This window comes from Trachymyrmex septentrionalis, unplaced genomic scaffold, assembly GCF_001594115.1.
Source record: "Trachymyrmex septentrionalis isolate Tsep2-gDNA-1 unplaced genomic scaffold, Tsep1.0 scaffold168, whole genome shotgun sequence".
Lineage (NCBI taxonomy): Eukaryota > Metazoa > Arthropoda > Insecta > Hymenoptera > Formicidae > Trachymyrmex > Trachymyrmex septentrionalis.
The window spans coordinates 48,145-63,707 of record NW_017304842.1 but is presented as its reverse complement, the minus strand read 5'-3'; the positions used below and the strand labels follow the sequence as shown (position 1 = coordinate 63,707).

At 43.9% G+C, this 15,563-nt stretch overlaps 2 protein-coding genes across 2 annotated transcripts in view; both read left to right on the top strand.

The window, feature by feature from the left end:
- LOC108746351 (serine proteinase stubble-like) overlaps positions 1-15,546 on the top strand; it is a 40,927-nt gene extending 25,381 nt beyond the window's left edge. Inside the window, exons 2-9 of the mRNA XM_018483064.1 lie at positions 9,375-9,464; positions 11,037-11,950; positions 12,392-12,654; positions 12,949-13,309; positions 13,646-14,157; positions 14,243-14,540; positions 14,628-14,753; positions 14,846-15,546. Coding sequence (XP_018338566.1) covers positions 9,383-9,464; positions 11,037-11,950; positions 12,392-12,654; positions 12,949-13,309; positions 13,646-14,157; positions 14,243-14,540; positions 14,628-14,753; positions 14,846-15,004 — 2,715 coding nt within the window. The 5' untranslated portion in view covers positions 9,375-9,382 and the 3' untranslated portion in view covers positions 15,005-15,546. The remainder of the gene's footprint in view (positions 1-9,374; positions 9,465-11,036; positions 11,951-12,391; positions 12,655-12,948; positions 13,310-13,645; positions 14,158-14,242; positions 14,541-14,627; positions 14,754-14,845) is intronic.
- LOC108746355 (docking protein 1) overlaps positions 14,159-15,563 on the top strand; it is a 29,809-nt gene continuing 28,404 nt past the window's right edge. Inside the window, exon 1 of the mRNA XM_018483068.1 lies at positions 14,159-14,170. The gene's annotated coding sequence lies outside the window, so the exon portion shown is untranslated. The remainder of the gene's footprint in view (positions 14,171-15,563) is intronic.

The following is a 15,563-nucleotide window of genomic DNA, read 5'->3' as shown; positions in this document are numbered from 1 at the left end:
ATATATATATACACACGCTGGAAGAAGGTCGAGTGACGGTGGCGATAATAGTTAGCGGTGGACGAAGACGCGGCTTCGGTCGGCACGGCGGGAAGAAGAGACGGTGAAGAAGCGAGAAGGGAAAGAAAAACAGGAGTAGAGAGAAAGAACGAGAGGGAGAGACCGGTGATGGCTGCGATGATGACGGTCGGTGGTTGTGTATACCGGTTAAGCCGTTCAGTACAAGCCCGGCGTCCGTCACGGCTAAACCTCAACCGTTCGGTTTCGATTCCCGCTATTCTATTCCAGCATCACGCGCGTGCGATCGAATTTCCCGTCCCTTTTACACGCTCGCTAACTTCGTCGATTCGTTGTTCGGATTTTTACGCGCGCGCACGCACGCGTTTCAATTTTTTTGCCCAAAGGTTGAATTTGGAAAAACACAGAACCGTCTCCGAACCTTCTCAAGTCACTTCGGGCGAACCAATAATGAAATTATTTACTTATCGACGTGTTTAATGAGTGAGAGCAAAGTATAATTTTGAGAAGTCAGCTGCGACGCGCAAAACAATGCGCGTAAGCGGAGTTAAACAGCGAACCACGGTTTCCTGATGAAGCGACGGCCGTCCACGTCGGGATATCGTAGGGTTCAGTGTTACCGCGGAACGTTTTTTTGCAGTTTCGAATCGTGCGTCTCTAATCTAACACGATGCGGTCAAACGATCGATAACTATTCGTTGCAACGCAACGCCGATGACCGAGCATCTCGGGGTCCACTAATCGATCCGTCCGGTCCTGACGCAGGAATCGAATCTCATTCGAAACGCCGGACCATCGTTTAAATCCTCCGCGGCGCGAGAAATCGTTTTCGAGCGCCCGATCGGTTCTGTCAGGATGAAGAGCTGAGCTTTCGGTGAATCAGTCCCGGTCCTCGCGCAACGCCGAAGGAATTCATCCCGCACCCTGATCCACGTCGTGAATCACGGTGAATCACGATGGTGGAGTTTCCTCGTGCGATTATGCCGTCGGAAACTCGTGGTTGTCGTTGTGTGTGGCGTACGAGATGAGTCACGAGGATACGTTGATTCGAAGTGAGCGCGGATGAAGTGATTACTCCAGGACTCCGTGGGCTTCCAAATCCGGCGGACCAATCCGGTCCGAGAACGATCCAGGTATCTCTCGCCGCGAATTTAAAAAGGATTTATCTCGATACGAGTTGCAACTGGCGGACGTACACTTTTAGATTAGATGAAATAATTCATTTTTTTTTCTAACTAATTACTTGTATGCTTGTGTACACTCATATAATTGTTTTCTATTAAACTAACAAGGTGAAAAAATTAATCTAATACAATACGGCCGATGTTCACGCCTGACTCTTATATATATATGAAATCATCTCCAGTCTTCAAATATTATAAACCAATCACAGAACCATACTGGGATGTTGAACGTTACATAAGACAGTTAAAACAAGAACTAACTACGAATATCGATCTATGTCTTGTACACTGAGAGAAATGATTTTGTTATAGGAACAAATGAAGGGAAAACAAATGTGGTATTTATTTAAAAAACGATCGATTTGTCACGATTGCAAATTAATTCATCAGTGTAAATAATCGAATAGTTTCGCTAACAAATAAAAGGCTCATATATGTACAGAAAAGTCATAGACGGTTGCAGGGTCTGAAATCGTAAGAAATTGACCAATTCTAGTTAACTGTACTTGGTCAGTTTCCTACAACTTAAGATCCACGATCATCTACGATTTCCACGTAAACGAGCCTAAAGTCTATTCAAAAGATAGATTAGATTCTATATACTTTGCTTCTGTTACCGACACAATTTTTTATATTTACCGATCACCGGTTAAAAGATGCTCGTGGCCTGTTAAATTAACAAAATCCTTTCTCTCAGTGTGAAACGATGTTGCTACGTTAATAGCCTGAGATCGTTGCAATTACAATTAATCTTGACGATATCAGTGAGCCTTATTGATAGACATCGGATGTCGGATTAAATTAGATAAGGATTCATTCGATTCATCGTTTATTCGTCGTAATATTAAACAATTTTCGATTGCGATTGTCAGCAAGGTTTCTCCAACCAGAGTTGATCTCGAAACTCGCGGTACTATCCCTCATCAATGTCCATGTCGAGTGCGCAAAGTTGTATTACGCGGGCAACCGCGATCGAGAGGCGTTAAAGCGTAAACGGCTGCTGTGATCTCTATGTGCAGTCGCTATGATCTATCTAGTGGCCGTTCAAAATACCGTCACGATGCTGAACGTGACTTCGGGGACGAGACGGTAGCCGCGATATTCTCTCTGGCTATCTCGGAGAGAGAGAGAGAGAGAGACCACCGCGCGTTAGGTACGTCGTCCGTAGTGTCGATGGCGCACGATTTCCAGTTATCCATTACCGTTGTCACACTTCCGGAATACTTGCTCGGCGACTCCTCCGTCGCGTCCGTCATTCGACGTCTGAGTTACGATCGTCGCGAAGACAGCGAATTTCTTCTTTTAGCCCAAATAGAGCTTCTTTGCCAAATACCTTCTGCGTCGCTTGCTTCCAAAAGTCTCCTTATCGTCAACGCCGAAGGCAAACCTGTCCAATTACAGCTTGTCCAGAGAGCCAAGACGCAAAGCCGTCGACGCGAAACAAATGTAATGTCGATTATATATCGCGCGTCTGGCAATGAGCGATACTTATCAACACTTTACAGTCCCCGAAATCTTTGCGCTTTCATTCCGGAGCTCAAATTGAACTGGCCTGACCAAAGACCTGATCAATGAGCGATCGTCCAAGTGAACTTACTTACACTTGGTTCGCATTAGGTCTGTTTTCTGTAGCTGAAGTATATATTGTTGGGATTTCAAGTGAAACAGACGTACGTGGACTTGGCAGAGACGAAAAAAAAAGGAAAAATTCTAGCGCAGTCTAATTGAAGAATAAAGGACGGATCCTTTAAATACATTCGGATGTATTCCAAAGTAAATCGTGAAAAGAAACATTGACGGTTCTCCAAATCTCTAATCTCGCGTCAAGCTCTGTCTACCGACTTCCGAGACGGTCCGGACGAATCGCTTCTACAAGATCCTGCTGATTCCGCTCTTTCGCGGAGTTCTTAAAGCCGGATCGAATCGCAGCCGGATCGAATCTGACCGGCGGAGTCGTCGGGACTTGGACCGGTACCGGCGATACAAGCGTGGCGATCGGCGCGACAGGACCGTTCGTCTCCTCCTCGTATATGCTTTTATCAAACTGCCGGCGCTCCCCGTTCCACGATTTCCACGAGCTCCTCGCTCGGCTTCCTCCGTGCAACGGGACGCCTAGACCTTGGATTATGGAAGCGCATCCTGTCGGCCCACCCACGTCCCACGTGGCGCGTCGGACGTGATACAGGACATCTCCATTCCTCCGCTATATCTTGCATCAATGCCTCGCATTAATGTACAGCGACGCCGTACACGACTGCTCGTCTCTGTACACGTCATATACAGCTGCTCGTGCGTTGTTTACAGACCAAACATTCGATTGACGATCGTTCGATCTGCTCGCAAACCGATTTGCCAGCCGCGCTGATCGCTGATCTGTTGCCTTATCGCGTACGCGCGTGTATGTTTCTCGTCTGTTCCGATTTGCTCCAATTCGCGCACCATCATTGCTCCTCGAGTACGTCGGTACTCCGATGCGTTGCGATCGCCATCACGATCACCATCAGCGCGCATACAGAATCGATCGAAGACTGCTGCGCCAAAGCAGCGCGGGTCGATCGATGAAGGTGTGCAATAGTGTCCCAACGAAAAGTCCCATCGTCTCGAAACTTTTTTCGAAAAAAACCTTTCCCGTAGCAACGACCGGCAAGCGAGGTCCAAATATTTTTACACCGCCGAGCCGCAAACTATACACCGCGCTTCTGTTACTTCCCCTAATCATTGTTCGTTTCCTGAAGCGAGAACTGTTATGCCCGCTCATTAAACTTGCCATCGCCGCTCGAACGTTACCGGGGAAGACGTAAATTAAATTACACCGAGGATTAAAGCACCGTGTGGAGAACTCAATTCACGTGGTAGGGCGTACGCGCGCGTTGAGAAGCCGGCGAGATGTTTTCCTGAATCAGTGCTAGCCGTTCGTTGCCGCGATTTTATTTTGTCGCGTTGATCATTCACCCGCGACGGTTGAAATAAAGTAACAGCGATACGTATATATCGCACCACTGGCACAGAAGGCTGCCACGATATCAAGAGCGAGCAGACTTCGTTTCGAGAGAAAATCGTAAAGGATTCTTACGAATTCGCTAGAATGGAAAAAAAAAAAGAAACGATTCGTGCTTTCTATTTTTTCTACATAGAATTACACGATTGTCTGGTATACATTTTAATAAACGATTTCTTTGTGACGTAAGTTGTGGAAAATTTTCATTATTAAATTTCATTGGTAGATTGAAAGGATGAAACTGAAAGATTTTGAATTATCATTTGTTTATACATATACTTTCCTCCCCAAGAGTTGCCATAAATGTGTAAACATTTATACAGATGCAAGCTGTAGGCAAAATATTTTGATTAATTTACACATGTTGCATTTTTAATATTATATTACAAGAAAGTTTCTGCAATTATCGCGCTTTTCATTGAACGCAAGTCGATGCTGTTGATGAATTAATTGCAGCGGAGAGCGACGCGAGGAACGCAATCGTATTACAAAATCGATCTCTTTAATTCTCCAGACTTCTTCCAGCGTATGAAGTTTCCTTCAGACATTTGTTTTTAACGCAAGACATGCGGCCGAACGGAACGTGAATAGGTCGCGTGAACTTGTTACGTGAGAATCTTGAGATGCATTTGCTGTCGGATGAGAACGATTAAGCAGAAATGAGAGAAGACGAGTAACTATGATGACCGCTAGTCGTTACGGAATATTTCTTTGGTAGGTGACGTGCGTTGGGAATGCGACTATCGCCGCGGAATGCTTTTCTCGAGGAACACATATATACGCGAAATAATCCTAATAAACAATGAAGATGTTCTTGCCTTTTACCACGAGACAAGGATTCGTATATCGTTTTTACTGTATTTTGACCTCGTTCGTCATATATACCATTACTACCATTACGTTACAATTTATCGAACTGCTCTGGTAATCTATCTATTATTATTATTTAACAGTGGCTTGCATTTATTGAGCGGTACACTTGTTGTACTTGTAATGTGATTACGGTAGTTGCATTGTGCTCTATCATTACTAATCGCTATCGAACCAAGAAACACATAAAAGAGTCAATAAAAGATCAAATTGACTCTATTTTCATTCTCAATGTCAATAAACAGTTAAATGTTGTAACGAAAAATTATTATTTTAACTCTTGTGACGTCAAAACGAAATCGTTTCGACTTTTCCTCGACTTCCTGGTGGAAATTTTTCTCAGAATCTTTTATATAATTTTTTCAGAATTTCTCTATAATTTTATAATTTTCTCGTAGAATTTTTCATATATGTTAATTATGAAATATCGTAAGATTTTTAAGATTTTTTAAAATATACAATAAGTATAATTTCTGATGAAAAATGTTTTTACAGAATCTAAAAAAATTTTTTAATACTTTTCAAAAATTATGGAATTAGAAATTTCGGAATATTTCAGAATTTACTTACATGAAAAATTCTGAGAGAAGATGTAAACTCCCCGAATATTTCAGAGTATTTCTGAAAAGTGTTCCAATTCGTATAAAAATTATAGAGAAAAATTGTCACCAGGGTTGGTATATATATTCCTTGGAATTTGTTCATTGCCAATATCAATTTGCGATGATTGCAGAGTGCACCTTTTATAACAATATTAAAAGGGCAATATATAAAAAAATCCAATCGAGATCATCTGCTTCGAGGTATTAACGCTTGCGTATGTAAGGAGCGTGAAGAATTACGTTAGACTTATAGGGTATACAGTGTCTCTTTCAAATAGTCATGTACACATCTCACGCGTGATGTGGCACGTGTCTGGGAACGGGGAAGTCAACGCAGGAGAGATCCTGGAGCATTACGAAATTCAGTCACGACCGTGAATGCTAATGGACCCGCACTTGACTGATTCCTTTTTAAATCCGACGTTAGTAAATATACGACTTGAGACCGTGTATTAAAATCGAGCGGTGTGTCGCGCGTGTTGGAGCTGCTCCTCTCACGTTCTCCAAATATTTTTTTTAATCAAACAACGCGCAGGTACGACTATATAAATCACGCGTGGTTTATTCATGCATCTCATATTCGTTTCGCTAACGACGGCAGATTATGACGGCAGATTGAGAAACTCATGTATGAGAAGCATAATTTTATGGTTGCGTTGTACATGCACTTCGTACAACGTTATTCGAGCGTAACTATCCAGGTGCAAAAATGCCTAGCGAACCAGATATTCGATCATTATGAATATTAATTCGCGTTTCCTTCTGAAGCCCGTTTAACACGCGAGCCTCTCAGGCGAACGCTTATTGCAGCTAATGGATAAATCCGCTATCGACAGAGCAGCACTTCTACACAACTCGCGGACGGTTTCGTGAGAAGATCGATAAACACGATTTGAAATCCGCGATCACTGGGTCATCCGGCGCTTCTTCTTGCCCGTCCTTGCTACATGTTCTGCCTCAAGTGGCAGCGACCGCAGCTACCGGTGTAGTGAGAGAAGTCGCGGCCAGCGACAGTTCTATATTCTGCTTCTTGACCTTGTCCCAGAGCGGCCTCCGGCTCTCAAACACTGTCTCAAGCATGTAGAAGTAGACTTTGCACAACCCGATTTTACAACAGCCGTTTACATAGAAAAGCCGGATATTAATTCTAGCATGTGTGTGTACATAGTTCTTCTATTTAAATGTAACTACTTGAAAAAGGAAATGAATAACCTTATGTTAAATAAACGTCAACTCGTTTGACTTTCTGATGGAAGTTTTAACGTAAGTAAAATTGTCATTTGTAAATAATGCAACGATGTTATAAAATTGTGAAAACTTATCTGCAAAATCAGAAGTTCTCTTCTCTCAGAATTTTTCATATAAGTAAATTCTGAAATATTCTGAAATTTCTAATCCCATAATTTTCAAATTTTTTAGATTTTATAAGATTTTTCATCTCTCTCTCAGAAATTATACTTGTTACATATATTTTAAAAAATCTTAAAAATCTTACGATATTTCATAATTAACATCACATATGAAAGATTCTACGAAAAGATGTTGATTTTCTGAAATGAAATTGAAACGTTCCAATTCGTAGAAAAAATGTGAGAAAGTTATAAAAGAAGCAAGTAAACAATGTATACCGTAACAATATTTATTAATAACCGAAAATTTTTTTTTTTTGACATATTTCAGTTCATTAGGTACTTAAATATTTATTGACTCTACTTGTGGATAAGAAAGACGAATCTTTACATTTTATAATTTATCTATGTACACACCGAGCGATTGGTTCTTATACTGAATCCATAAATAAGAACCAATCTCTCGGTGAGTAGGCTGCATTCCGAAATCCATCGAAAAAAGAGTGCAATCTTTCTGTAAAAACTTGGAGAACAAATGTAAATTCTGTAGTAGGAAAAGAAAATCCATTGTCGGGACGTATCCGACTTGTCTGCATCTATTTTCTCTGGATATCGAGAAAGTTACCCAAGACGCACATCCGGGATTCTTATATTCGTAAAAGTTATGCAAGATGCAATACGTTCGATTGAGTCGTATTCCAGACGCAATTTCTATTCGTCATGTTCAAGGAAGTTACAAAGAATCGAATTTTATACAAAGAGAGGAATATATTCGTTTGAAAAATGGCCCCCCTCCCCCCTCCCCAAAAAAAGATATAGAAACAACAAAGATAGTATATGATATGGAATAATTATACACATGGGAATAGGTATCTTAAGTTTTCAGAAGGCTTTTGCACGTTGAATACATTTCTAAAAGAAAAAATGCGAGGAATATTCGAAACGCGTAGCACCGGTGAAGATAATTTCAATGATGATGACGAGACAGTTCCAAGACGATGGTATCCTCGATCGAGCATTCGAAAGCGAGCGAAATGCTGCGTCGATGACCTGGAATGCTGGGCCAGAATTCGGTGACAAGTCGGTCCAGGGTATCTTTTTTGTTCCTGTCAATGTGTTTTAGTGTGCGTTCGATGCACCTGTCGCATCGTCGAGATGCCATCTCGGATCGTTGCAAAACGATCGACTAGAAATCATGAATTCTTCGTACGATCCTTGGAATGTCCCGATAGTTTATAGGATGCACGTGCCGGCAATATATCTGCCGATCCACAGGCTCTATACAATTGTAGCGTTAAATCGTAAAATTTCAATTAAACGACTTAGCCAAAGCTTTGTATATGTACATATATAACTGCAAAACCATTTGACGCACACAGGCGGAAAAATATGGTACTGCTTTATAGATTAAAATTAAAAGATACGAGATAAGAATAAATCCAAAGCTCGTCTAATCTATTTTAAATTCTTCCATTCATATCAGATCTATGTTGAATCTTGAAAATTTTAAGGTGGAACTTACTAAGTATAGAAAAAGACTTTTATTCTCGCTCTGTCAATTTCAATATAAATTAGATTAAAAACTAGCAAACCTTTACTGATTTTTTCGATCAAATATTTGTTATCGTATAATATTTGGACACGTAAAATCTATTTTATCCTATCACTTTTATCTTCTTTTTTTCACCTCGTTGCCTGGCAAAAAGGCATATCATCGAAAGCAAATACACATTCCGGAAGTTTGATATAAGCACGCAGTTAGTATTGCCGAGTATTCCATGAATTCCTCTCTCGTAAGTAGTTATATTATACGAATTATAGCCATTTAGAGGATATGTAAGAAATTACGATACTTAAGTTGCGTGATCTTCGCGATACGCCCGTAACGATTTAGTTATTTAGTTTTAGTAGTTTGACTGACAATGAGAGAGAGAGAGAGAGAGAGAGAGAGAGAGAGAGAGAGAGAGAGAGAAAAGCGCACGGTTGTGAGATTAGATACGTCTCTGAAAGGGTTAATATGAGAAGCGTGCAACGGGAAAGTGAACTAGAAAGGAGCGCAGACGTGGCAGACAATAGACAATGGACGCGACGAAAGAATGATCGTAGATGCTCGCATGCTGCTGACAAGCACTTTAATATATAGAATTACAAAATTTATATCGCCTGTCTGCTGCAATCGACGTAGCAGAGCGCGGCTGTTGACAGCACCTCGCGTGACTCCTCTCGAGATTTACACGTCCTCGGGGGAGAAGCGCTGCTCTAAATTGACACGTGCCAATGATGATAAGCAGCGTCCAGTCGGGCGATAGGTCGAATCGGCCACCGAATAACCGATTTCGTTTTTCTTTTTCAGGGATCAGGATGCGGTGGATCGGTTACGTGGCCACGATTCTCTGGTGGTCGGGCATCGCCAGGTCTCTCAGTACGCTGAATCGAGGTCACAGTCAGTAATATTCCTTTTGGTCATTTAAACGCGCCTCCGCCGTTTCGTTATCTCCAGCGAATATACCACACTCCCTGTAGCACGTCTTTTTTCGGACACCCACCCCCGTCGTCCCCGTCTCGTACTTTCGAGGCGGCCAAACCTGCACCTGCCGTTCCTCCTCTCTTTTCTCACTTCTCCCTGTCTTCATTTCGCACCCGTCCTCCCTTCGAGGCATCCTTCCCTCCCGTCCGAAGATTCCCCATAAATGTATAACGCTTAATTGGAAGGAGAACTCGGTCAAGGTGCAGTCGGTCGTGCACGTGAGCGTGAGAAAAGAAAAGCGAAAGAAGGTGCTACTTTCTTTTTGTTTCGATGAATCCCCGACCCCGAAGGGAGAAGCTTCTTTATCTATCATTTCTTGCCCTGCTCTCGGATAATTCATCCGCGCAATCAGCTGTGAGCTTCGCCAACAAAGACGCGGCGCAGCCTAGACACACGTTCGTGCTGGAGATGGAAATACCTGTCTCGAATCAAGCCAGACACATTTTATATTTCGACAAGTATTTCGCAAGTAGAATAATCGTTACAATAAACTGTAACGTACATAACGATATTATAATAACTTACGACTTGCACAATTTGTAATTTTTTTTTTAACGAGATCTGGCTGGCGAATGTCGAACGGCATCGACGGTCAATTCTCGAATAGTGATTCGAGTCCGTTCGAAGGCAACAACGCGCGATAAAATCTTCTTTCCTAATGCGGACTCTTCTTTCCTTTATAACGTAACGCAGTCGCGATACAGGCTGACACGATCATGTTTCTAGCGGTGAAAGCGACTGCGTGAAGCGCTCCTACATCGCATCGCTGCGGTCGTAATTTACGTTACCCGAGTCTTACCGTGACTCGGTTAATGACTCGGCCCAGGTCTACGTACCTCCTTCCAGTTATTAAGTTTCATTTTTTTTTTTTTTACACGATCTCTCACGCGTGCTTCGACAAGTGGTACACTTTCACCGAACTTGACGGCGAGGTAGACCTCATGTATAACATACGTGAGACAGTCTAATTGTCGAGCATGATATGACCTATCGTAGTGTACCGTGCGACACGATGTCACGCAATGGTATCATCCTTCGGTATGCCCGTCAAGTTTAATACATGTAATCTCGTTATACTCGGGGGGGAGGGGGGGAGGGGAGGCAGGTTTCGCCCCGATTTTTCGGAGGGCGTGCATAGAAACACCGGTCTCTCGAATTGTGAGTTGAAATTATAAGTTGTTAAATTCACCGAGAGACAGTATGATCGACGTTAGCGTGCTTTCATCGGCGCATTAACGTTACGGCGCCGTCTGACTTCGGACTCCGACGTGAGAAATGTATAATGTAATGGAGACGTGAGATTAAAGTCAGTTACGTTTAACGGCGAACGTACGTAGGAAATAAATGAGATATTCGTCTTTTGTCGGCTCGCGTTTCTTAATACCGACGTGTAGTCCAAGGGAGTCTCTCAAAGACTCGAGCGCCGATGATCGTCGGAAGGGATGAGAAATAGCCTGAAACGGTCGATTTGTTTTCCATTTTGCGCAGGTTACAAAATCACCCCGAAACCCTGCAAAGTGCCCGGTACGGAGAGCAAAGAAGGCACGTGCATGTTCGTGTGGGAGTGCATCAAGTCCGAGGGGACGCACGTGGGTGTGTGCGTGGATACCTTCATGTTCGGCAGTTGTTGCGTTCACAACACGACAGCGAACACGATAGGCGCGTTTTACCATCCTCATAATCATTATCAGCAGCACCAGCAGCAGCAGCAGCAGCAACACGCGGACGGTACGACGAGTACGCTCAGGCCGGGTTCACTCCTGGCGGAGCCAACCGGGAACGAGACCATCAGATTGACGTCGACTTCCCTCTTGGGATTCTCCTCGGCAGCGTCAACCACCGCGAAACCGAGTCTCCATCACTTCTCGGGATCTCACGGTGGCTCCGGGGGCTCGACCAGACCGATGAAACCGTATTCGCACGGTGTCGGAAGGCCTTTGCAGAAAAGGCCGCACGCCAAACCAACGTCCGAGCACGAAGTCGACGTGCTGCAGACCCCCGCAGTGTCCTCCGCGTCCACGGACACGTGGGCGGAAGGGAGACCGCAAGAAACGAAGAGACCGGGTCATCATCCGGGTCATTCTCATCATCATAAGACGAGGCCGGACGACGGAACGCCGAGCGACAATCCATCGTCCGTTCTAAGCCAGCCGGGTTTCAAGGACAAGCTGGAGACACACAACACTTTAACGGTGCGCTTGCCGGGGAAGGAACACGCCGATGTCGATGAAGCCGTCGATTCGAGCGGCCTGAGCAAGCCCAGCAAACAGGGCAAACCGGGTAAACCGGGCAATCAAAGGCCCTTTGAGTCGAGACCGGACGATGGGAAGACCGAAGACGTTCAGGATCTCAGCGTCCAGGAAACGATAAATCGACCGAATGTCAATTCCGTCATTGAAAGCGTAAGGAAGAAAATTTATTATTATAACTCGCGATCACTCTATGATTATAACTCGTGATTCAGCGAGATAACTTTAAAAGGATTTCTTGTATAACATTCTTCTCTTGTCGTCGAGAGTTCACTTTCCTTGGATCAGTCAGGCACCTATTTTTTGAGAGTTTATTTAAATTATGAAAGATACTTTGTCCATTTTGACAATTATAATAAAATTATATCAAGATAGAGGTAAAAAAAAAACTAAAACTGTCTTATCCAGTTTCTGTAAAAATTGTACATTGCAGCAATACTGGGATTAATATTTATGTGGTGGAAATTTAATAAAAATATTCCTTTGACTGGATTTTTTAGCGGGGCTTGGAAATATTTATATCGTAGGTGGCAAAGCTATTTTATTTCACGATATATAAGCAGCGAGTTTAATGGAATATTGATTTTCCGCCAGGAACCTGAGAAAGAGACGCATCTGGGCTTGAATTTCGTGCACACTGAACGGCCGCACTGGGCAACCAAGCCAGCACAGTCAAAACCATCGTCGACGGACTTCTCAAAGCCGTATTTTTCAATTAAAACGACCACTTATCGGCCAATAAGCAGTCAACCAGATCATAGGCCGAATTTTATCTCGAGGCCCAACTGGGTACTATCCACGAAAACGTCGACGACAACGACTGTCAGGCCGACGTATGCCAGACAGCCTTCCACCAGGTATGCAACTAGTTTTTAAGTCGGCTAGTTTTTAAGTCGTCTAGTTTTCAAATCGCAATATATATATATATGTAAATCTGTCGTTTCGCCTCTAATAGTTCTTTTTACATGTATTATGAAATATTTATATTTATAAAAATATTTATGTAAACAATTTTGCGTACCATAATACATATAAAGCGTATCATACCGTGACAAGTAAAATTCACGTATTTAATAAATCATTAGTACATCAGTCACGTGTTTACGTTCATTCCATATCGAGCCCAACTTAAAATTTATCTTTCATTCTAGCGCAGCCGGATCCGTGCCACAAACCTCTCACTGGCAAGTGACTACAGAGCCGGCATTCGTCACAAAACAGAAACCGTCATCGTTGTCCTCATCCTTGCCAACATCGTTCTCCTCGCTTTCGTCGTCGTCGTCGTCGTCGTCTTCGTCAGCGTCTTCGTCATCCAAGCCGATAACCGCAATTACTGTGCCGGAAACCGTGCGAATTCCGTCTTTAGGTACGAGTTCTCATTTCTGGTCGAACAGCTGGACACCACCTAGGCCGTCTTTGAAACCTCACTGGACCGACAGTCCCAGCCTTCTTCAGAATGGCCCGGAAAACTTCCCTCCGCGACCGAGTCTAAAGCCAACCGAGTCGCAACAGGTACGAAGCCGTTTTCTTTTCTTCGTAGAGCAAAAATTCATTAATGCCGCCATAATTATTCTTTCCTCTCGTTCTCATGTTTCAAATCATAAGTACATAAAGACGAAAGGGCGGACTATATAAAATTCGTCAAAATTATTATTAAACAAAAGGTTCCTCCCGATAATGGAAAATGTTAATATTTATTTATCCTTACACACACATCTTACTGATCTGATACTCACTTGTTGTTAAAATTGATAAATACATTGTTGAAATTTTGAGAAAAACAATGGAATCTTATCTATAACATTGTTAACGTTAACAATTCATTTCCTGATCCTTTTCATCTTACAGAGCACCGAATACCAGAAGCCCTTGGGTTCGGCGCATTACATAACAACGTCCCATTTGGAGACTTCAACTAGGCCGCGGCCGACGAAGAAAACCACAGTGCAAAGCACGACACCGTCCACATTGACGTCCCCCGCCAGCGGTACGACTAGTCCGACGAGCACGACGGTAACGATGACGGCCACGAGCAGCACGAGCAGCGGCGCGAGCAGTACGAGTACCACGAGCGCAGCCACTACGACGCAAGGATCGTCGACGACGAGCGAGAAGGCAACGGGTTCGGTGATGACTGTTGCGGCCGCTGACGAGAGCAAGAACATGCAGTGCGGGGTGCCACCGTTATTTCCGCGGCCGGAAACGAGGATCGTCGGCGGGAAGGACGCGTCGTTCGGCCGGTGGCCATGGCAGGTATCCGTACGTAGGACCTCCTTCTTCGGTTTCTCGAGTACCCACCGTTGCGGCGGGGCGGTGCTCAACGAGAATTGGATCGCCACCGCGGGCCATTGCGTCGACGAGTGAGTACGCTACGTTATTTCCGTCGTTCCCTCCAGTTACGACGCGTGCAATCCCGTTTAACCTTGCCCCGCACCTGTCTTTCAGTTTGCTGACGTCGCAAATCCGGATACGAGTCGGCGAGTACGACTTCTCGTCGGTGCAAGAGCGACTGCCCTACGTGGAACGTGGAGTCGCCAAGAAAGTCGTGCATCCCAAGTATAACTTCTTCACGTACGAGTACGACCTCGCGCTGGTGCGCCTCGAAAGTTCCTTGACGTTTGCCGCCCACATCTCGCCCATCTGCCTACCGGCTACGGATGACCTCCTGATCGGCGAGAACGCGACAGTCACCGGCTGGGGTAGATTAAGCGAGGGTGGAACGCTACCTTCTGTATTGCAGGAAGTAATTGTCGTATTGATTGTTAAACCCTTTGGCCTTACACATGCCCCTTCAGACGTTCCACGGACTTTTATTGTTCTCTCTTTCAAGGTCTCCGTGCCGATAGTGAGCAACGACAGGTGCAAGTCAATGTTCTTGAGGGCCGGTAGACACGAGTTCATACCGGACATTTTTCTTTGCGCCGGTTACGAGACTGGCGGGCAAGATTCGTGTCAGGTACGTGCATAAGAATACTCTCTTAAATACGACCTGCTGTTCATGTATCGAGTTTCCACCGAGAGACTTTTACGTTCTTGCGAATCACACAGGGCGACTCCGGTGGACCTCTCCAGGTTCGCGGAAAGGATGGCAGGTACTTCCTCGCGGGTATCATATCCTGGGGCATCGGTTGCGCGGAGGCTAACTTACCGGGCGTCTGCACGCGGATATCCAAGTTCGTACCGTGGATTTTGAAGAACGTCACCTGATCACTGATGTACCCGACGACGAACGCGAAGAGATGACACAGGGCGACTCTCTCGAACTCTCGGACGAAATTTCTCGCGCAAACAAGCGATTCACAGTGTCGTCTCGTGCGATATCGAAAGACATTATCCTAGAATTGTCACGCGATTGAAAATACGGCTACTATATCGTTTGCATTTATTTATTTGCATTTACACTGCCACTCACGGAGTAAAGATCCAGGTTGCTATATATATATATGAAACAAATGTATACCCGGCACTAAAAGATGTGAAATAGGATCATCGTCGGGAGTTATGGAATATACATATATATTAGTGACGTATGTGAAATCTCGTGCATTATAGCAGCACACTGAACTGTATTTATGCATAAAAGTACGTAAGGAAATAATATATTTGCTAGATTAAGGCTAAATAAATAAGGGAAGTCTCAATTGTGTAATAAAAAGATCAAAGGAACAGTCCGATAGATTTCGAAGATACATCGTTATCGTTCTTGCCACTTCGATCCGAATATGAAATACAATACACGAACACATACACACGCGCGCGCGCGTGT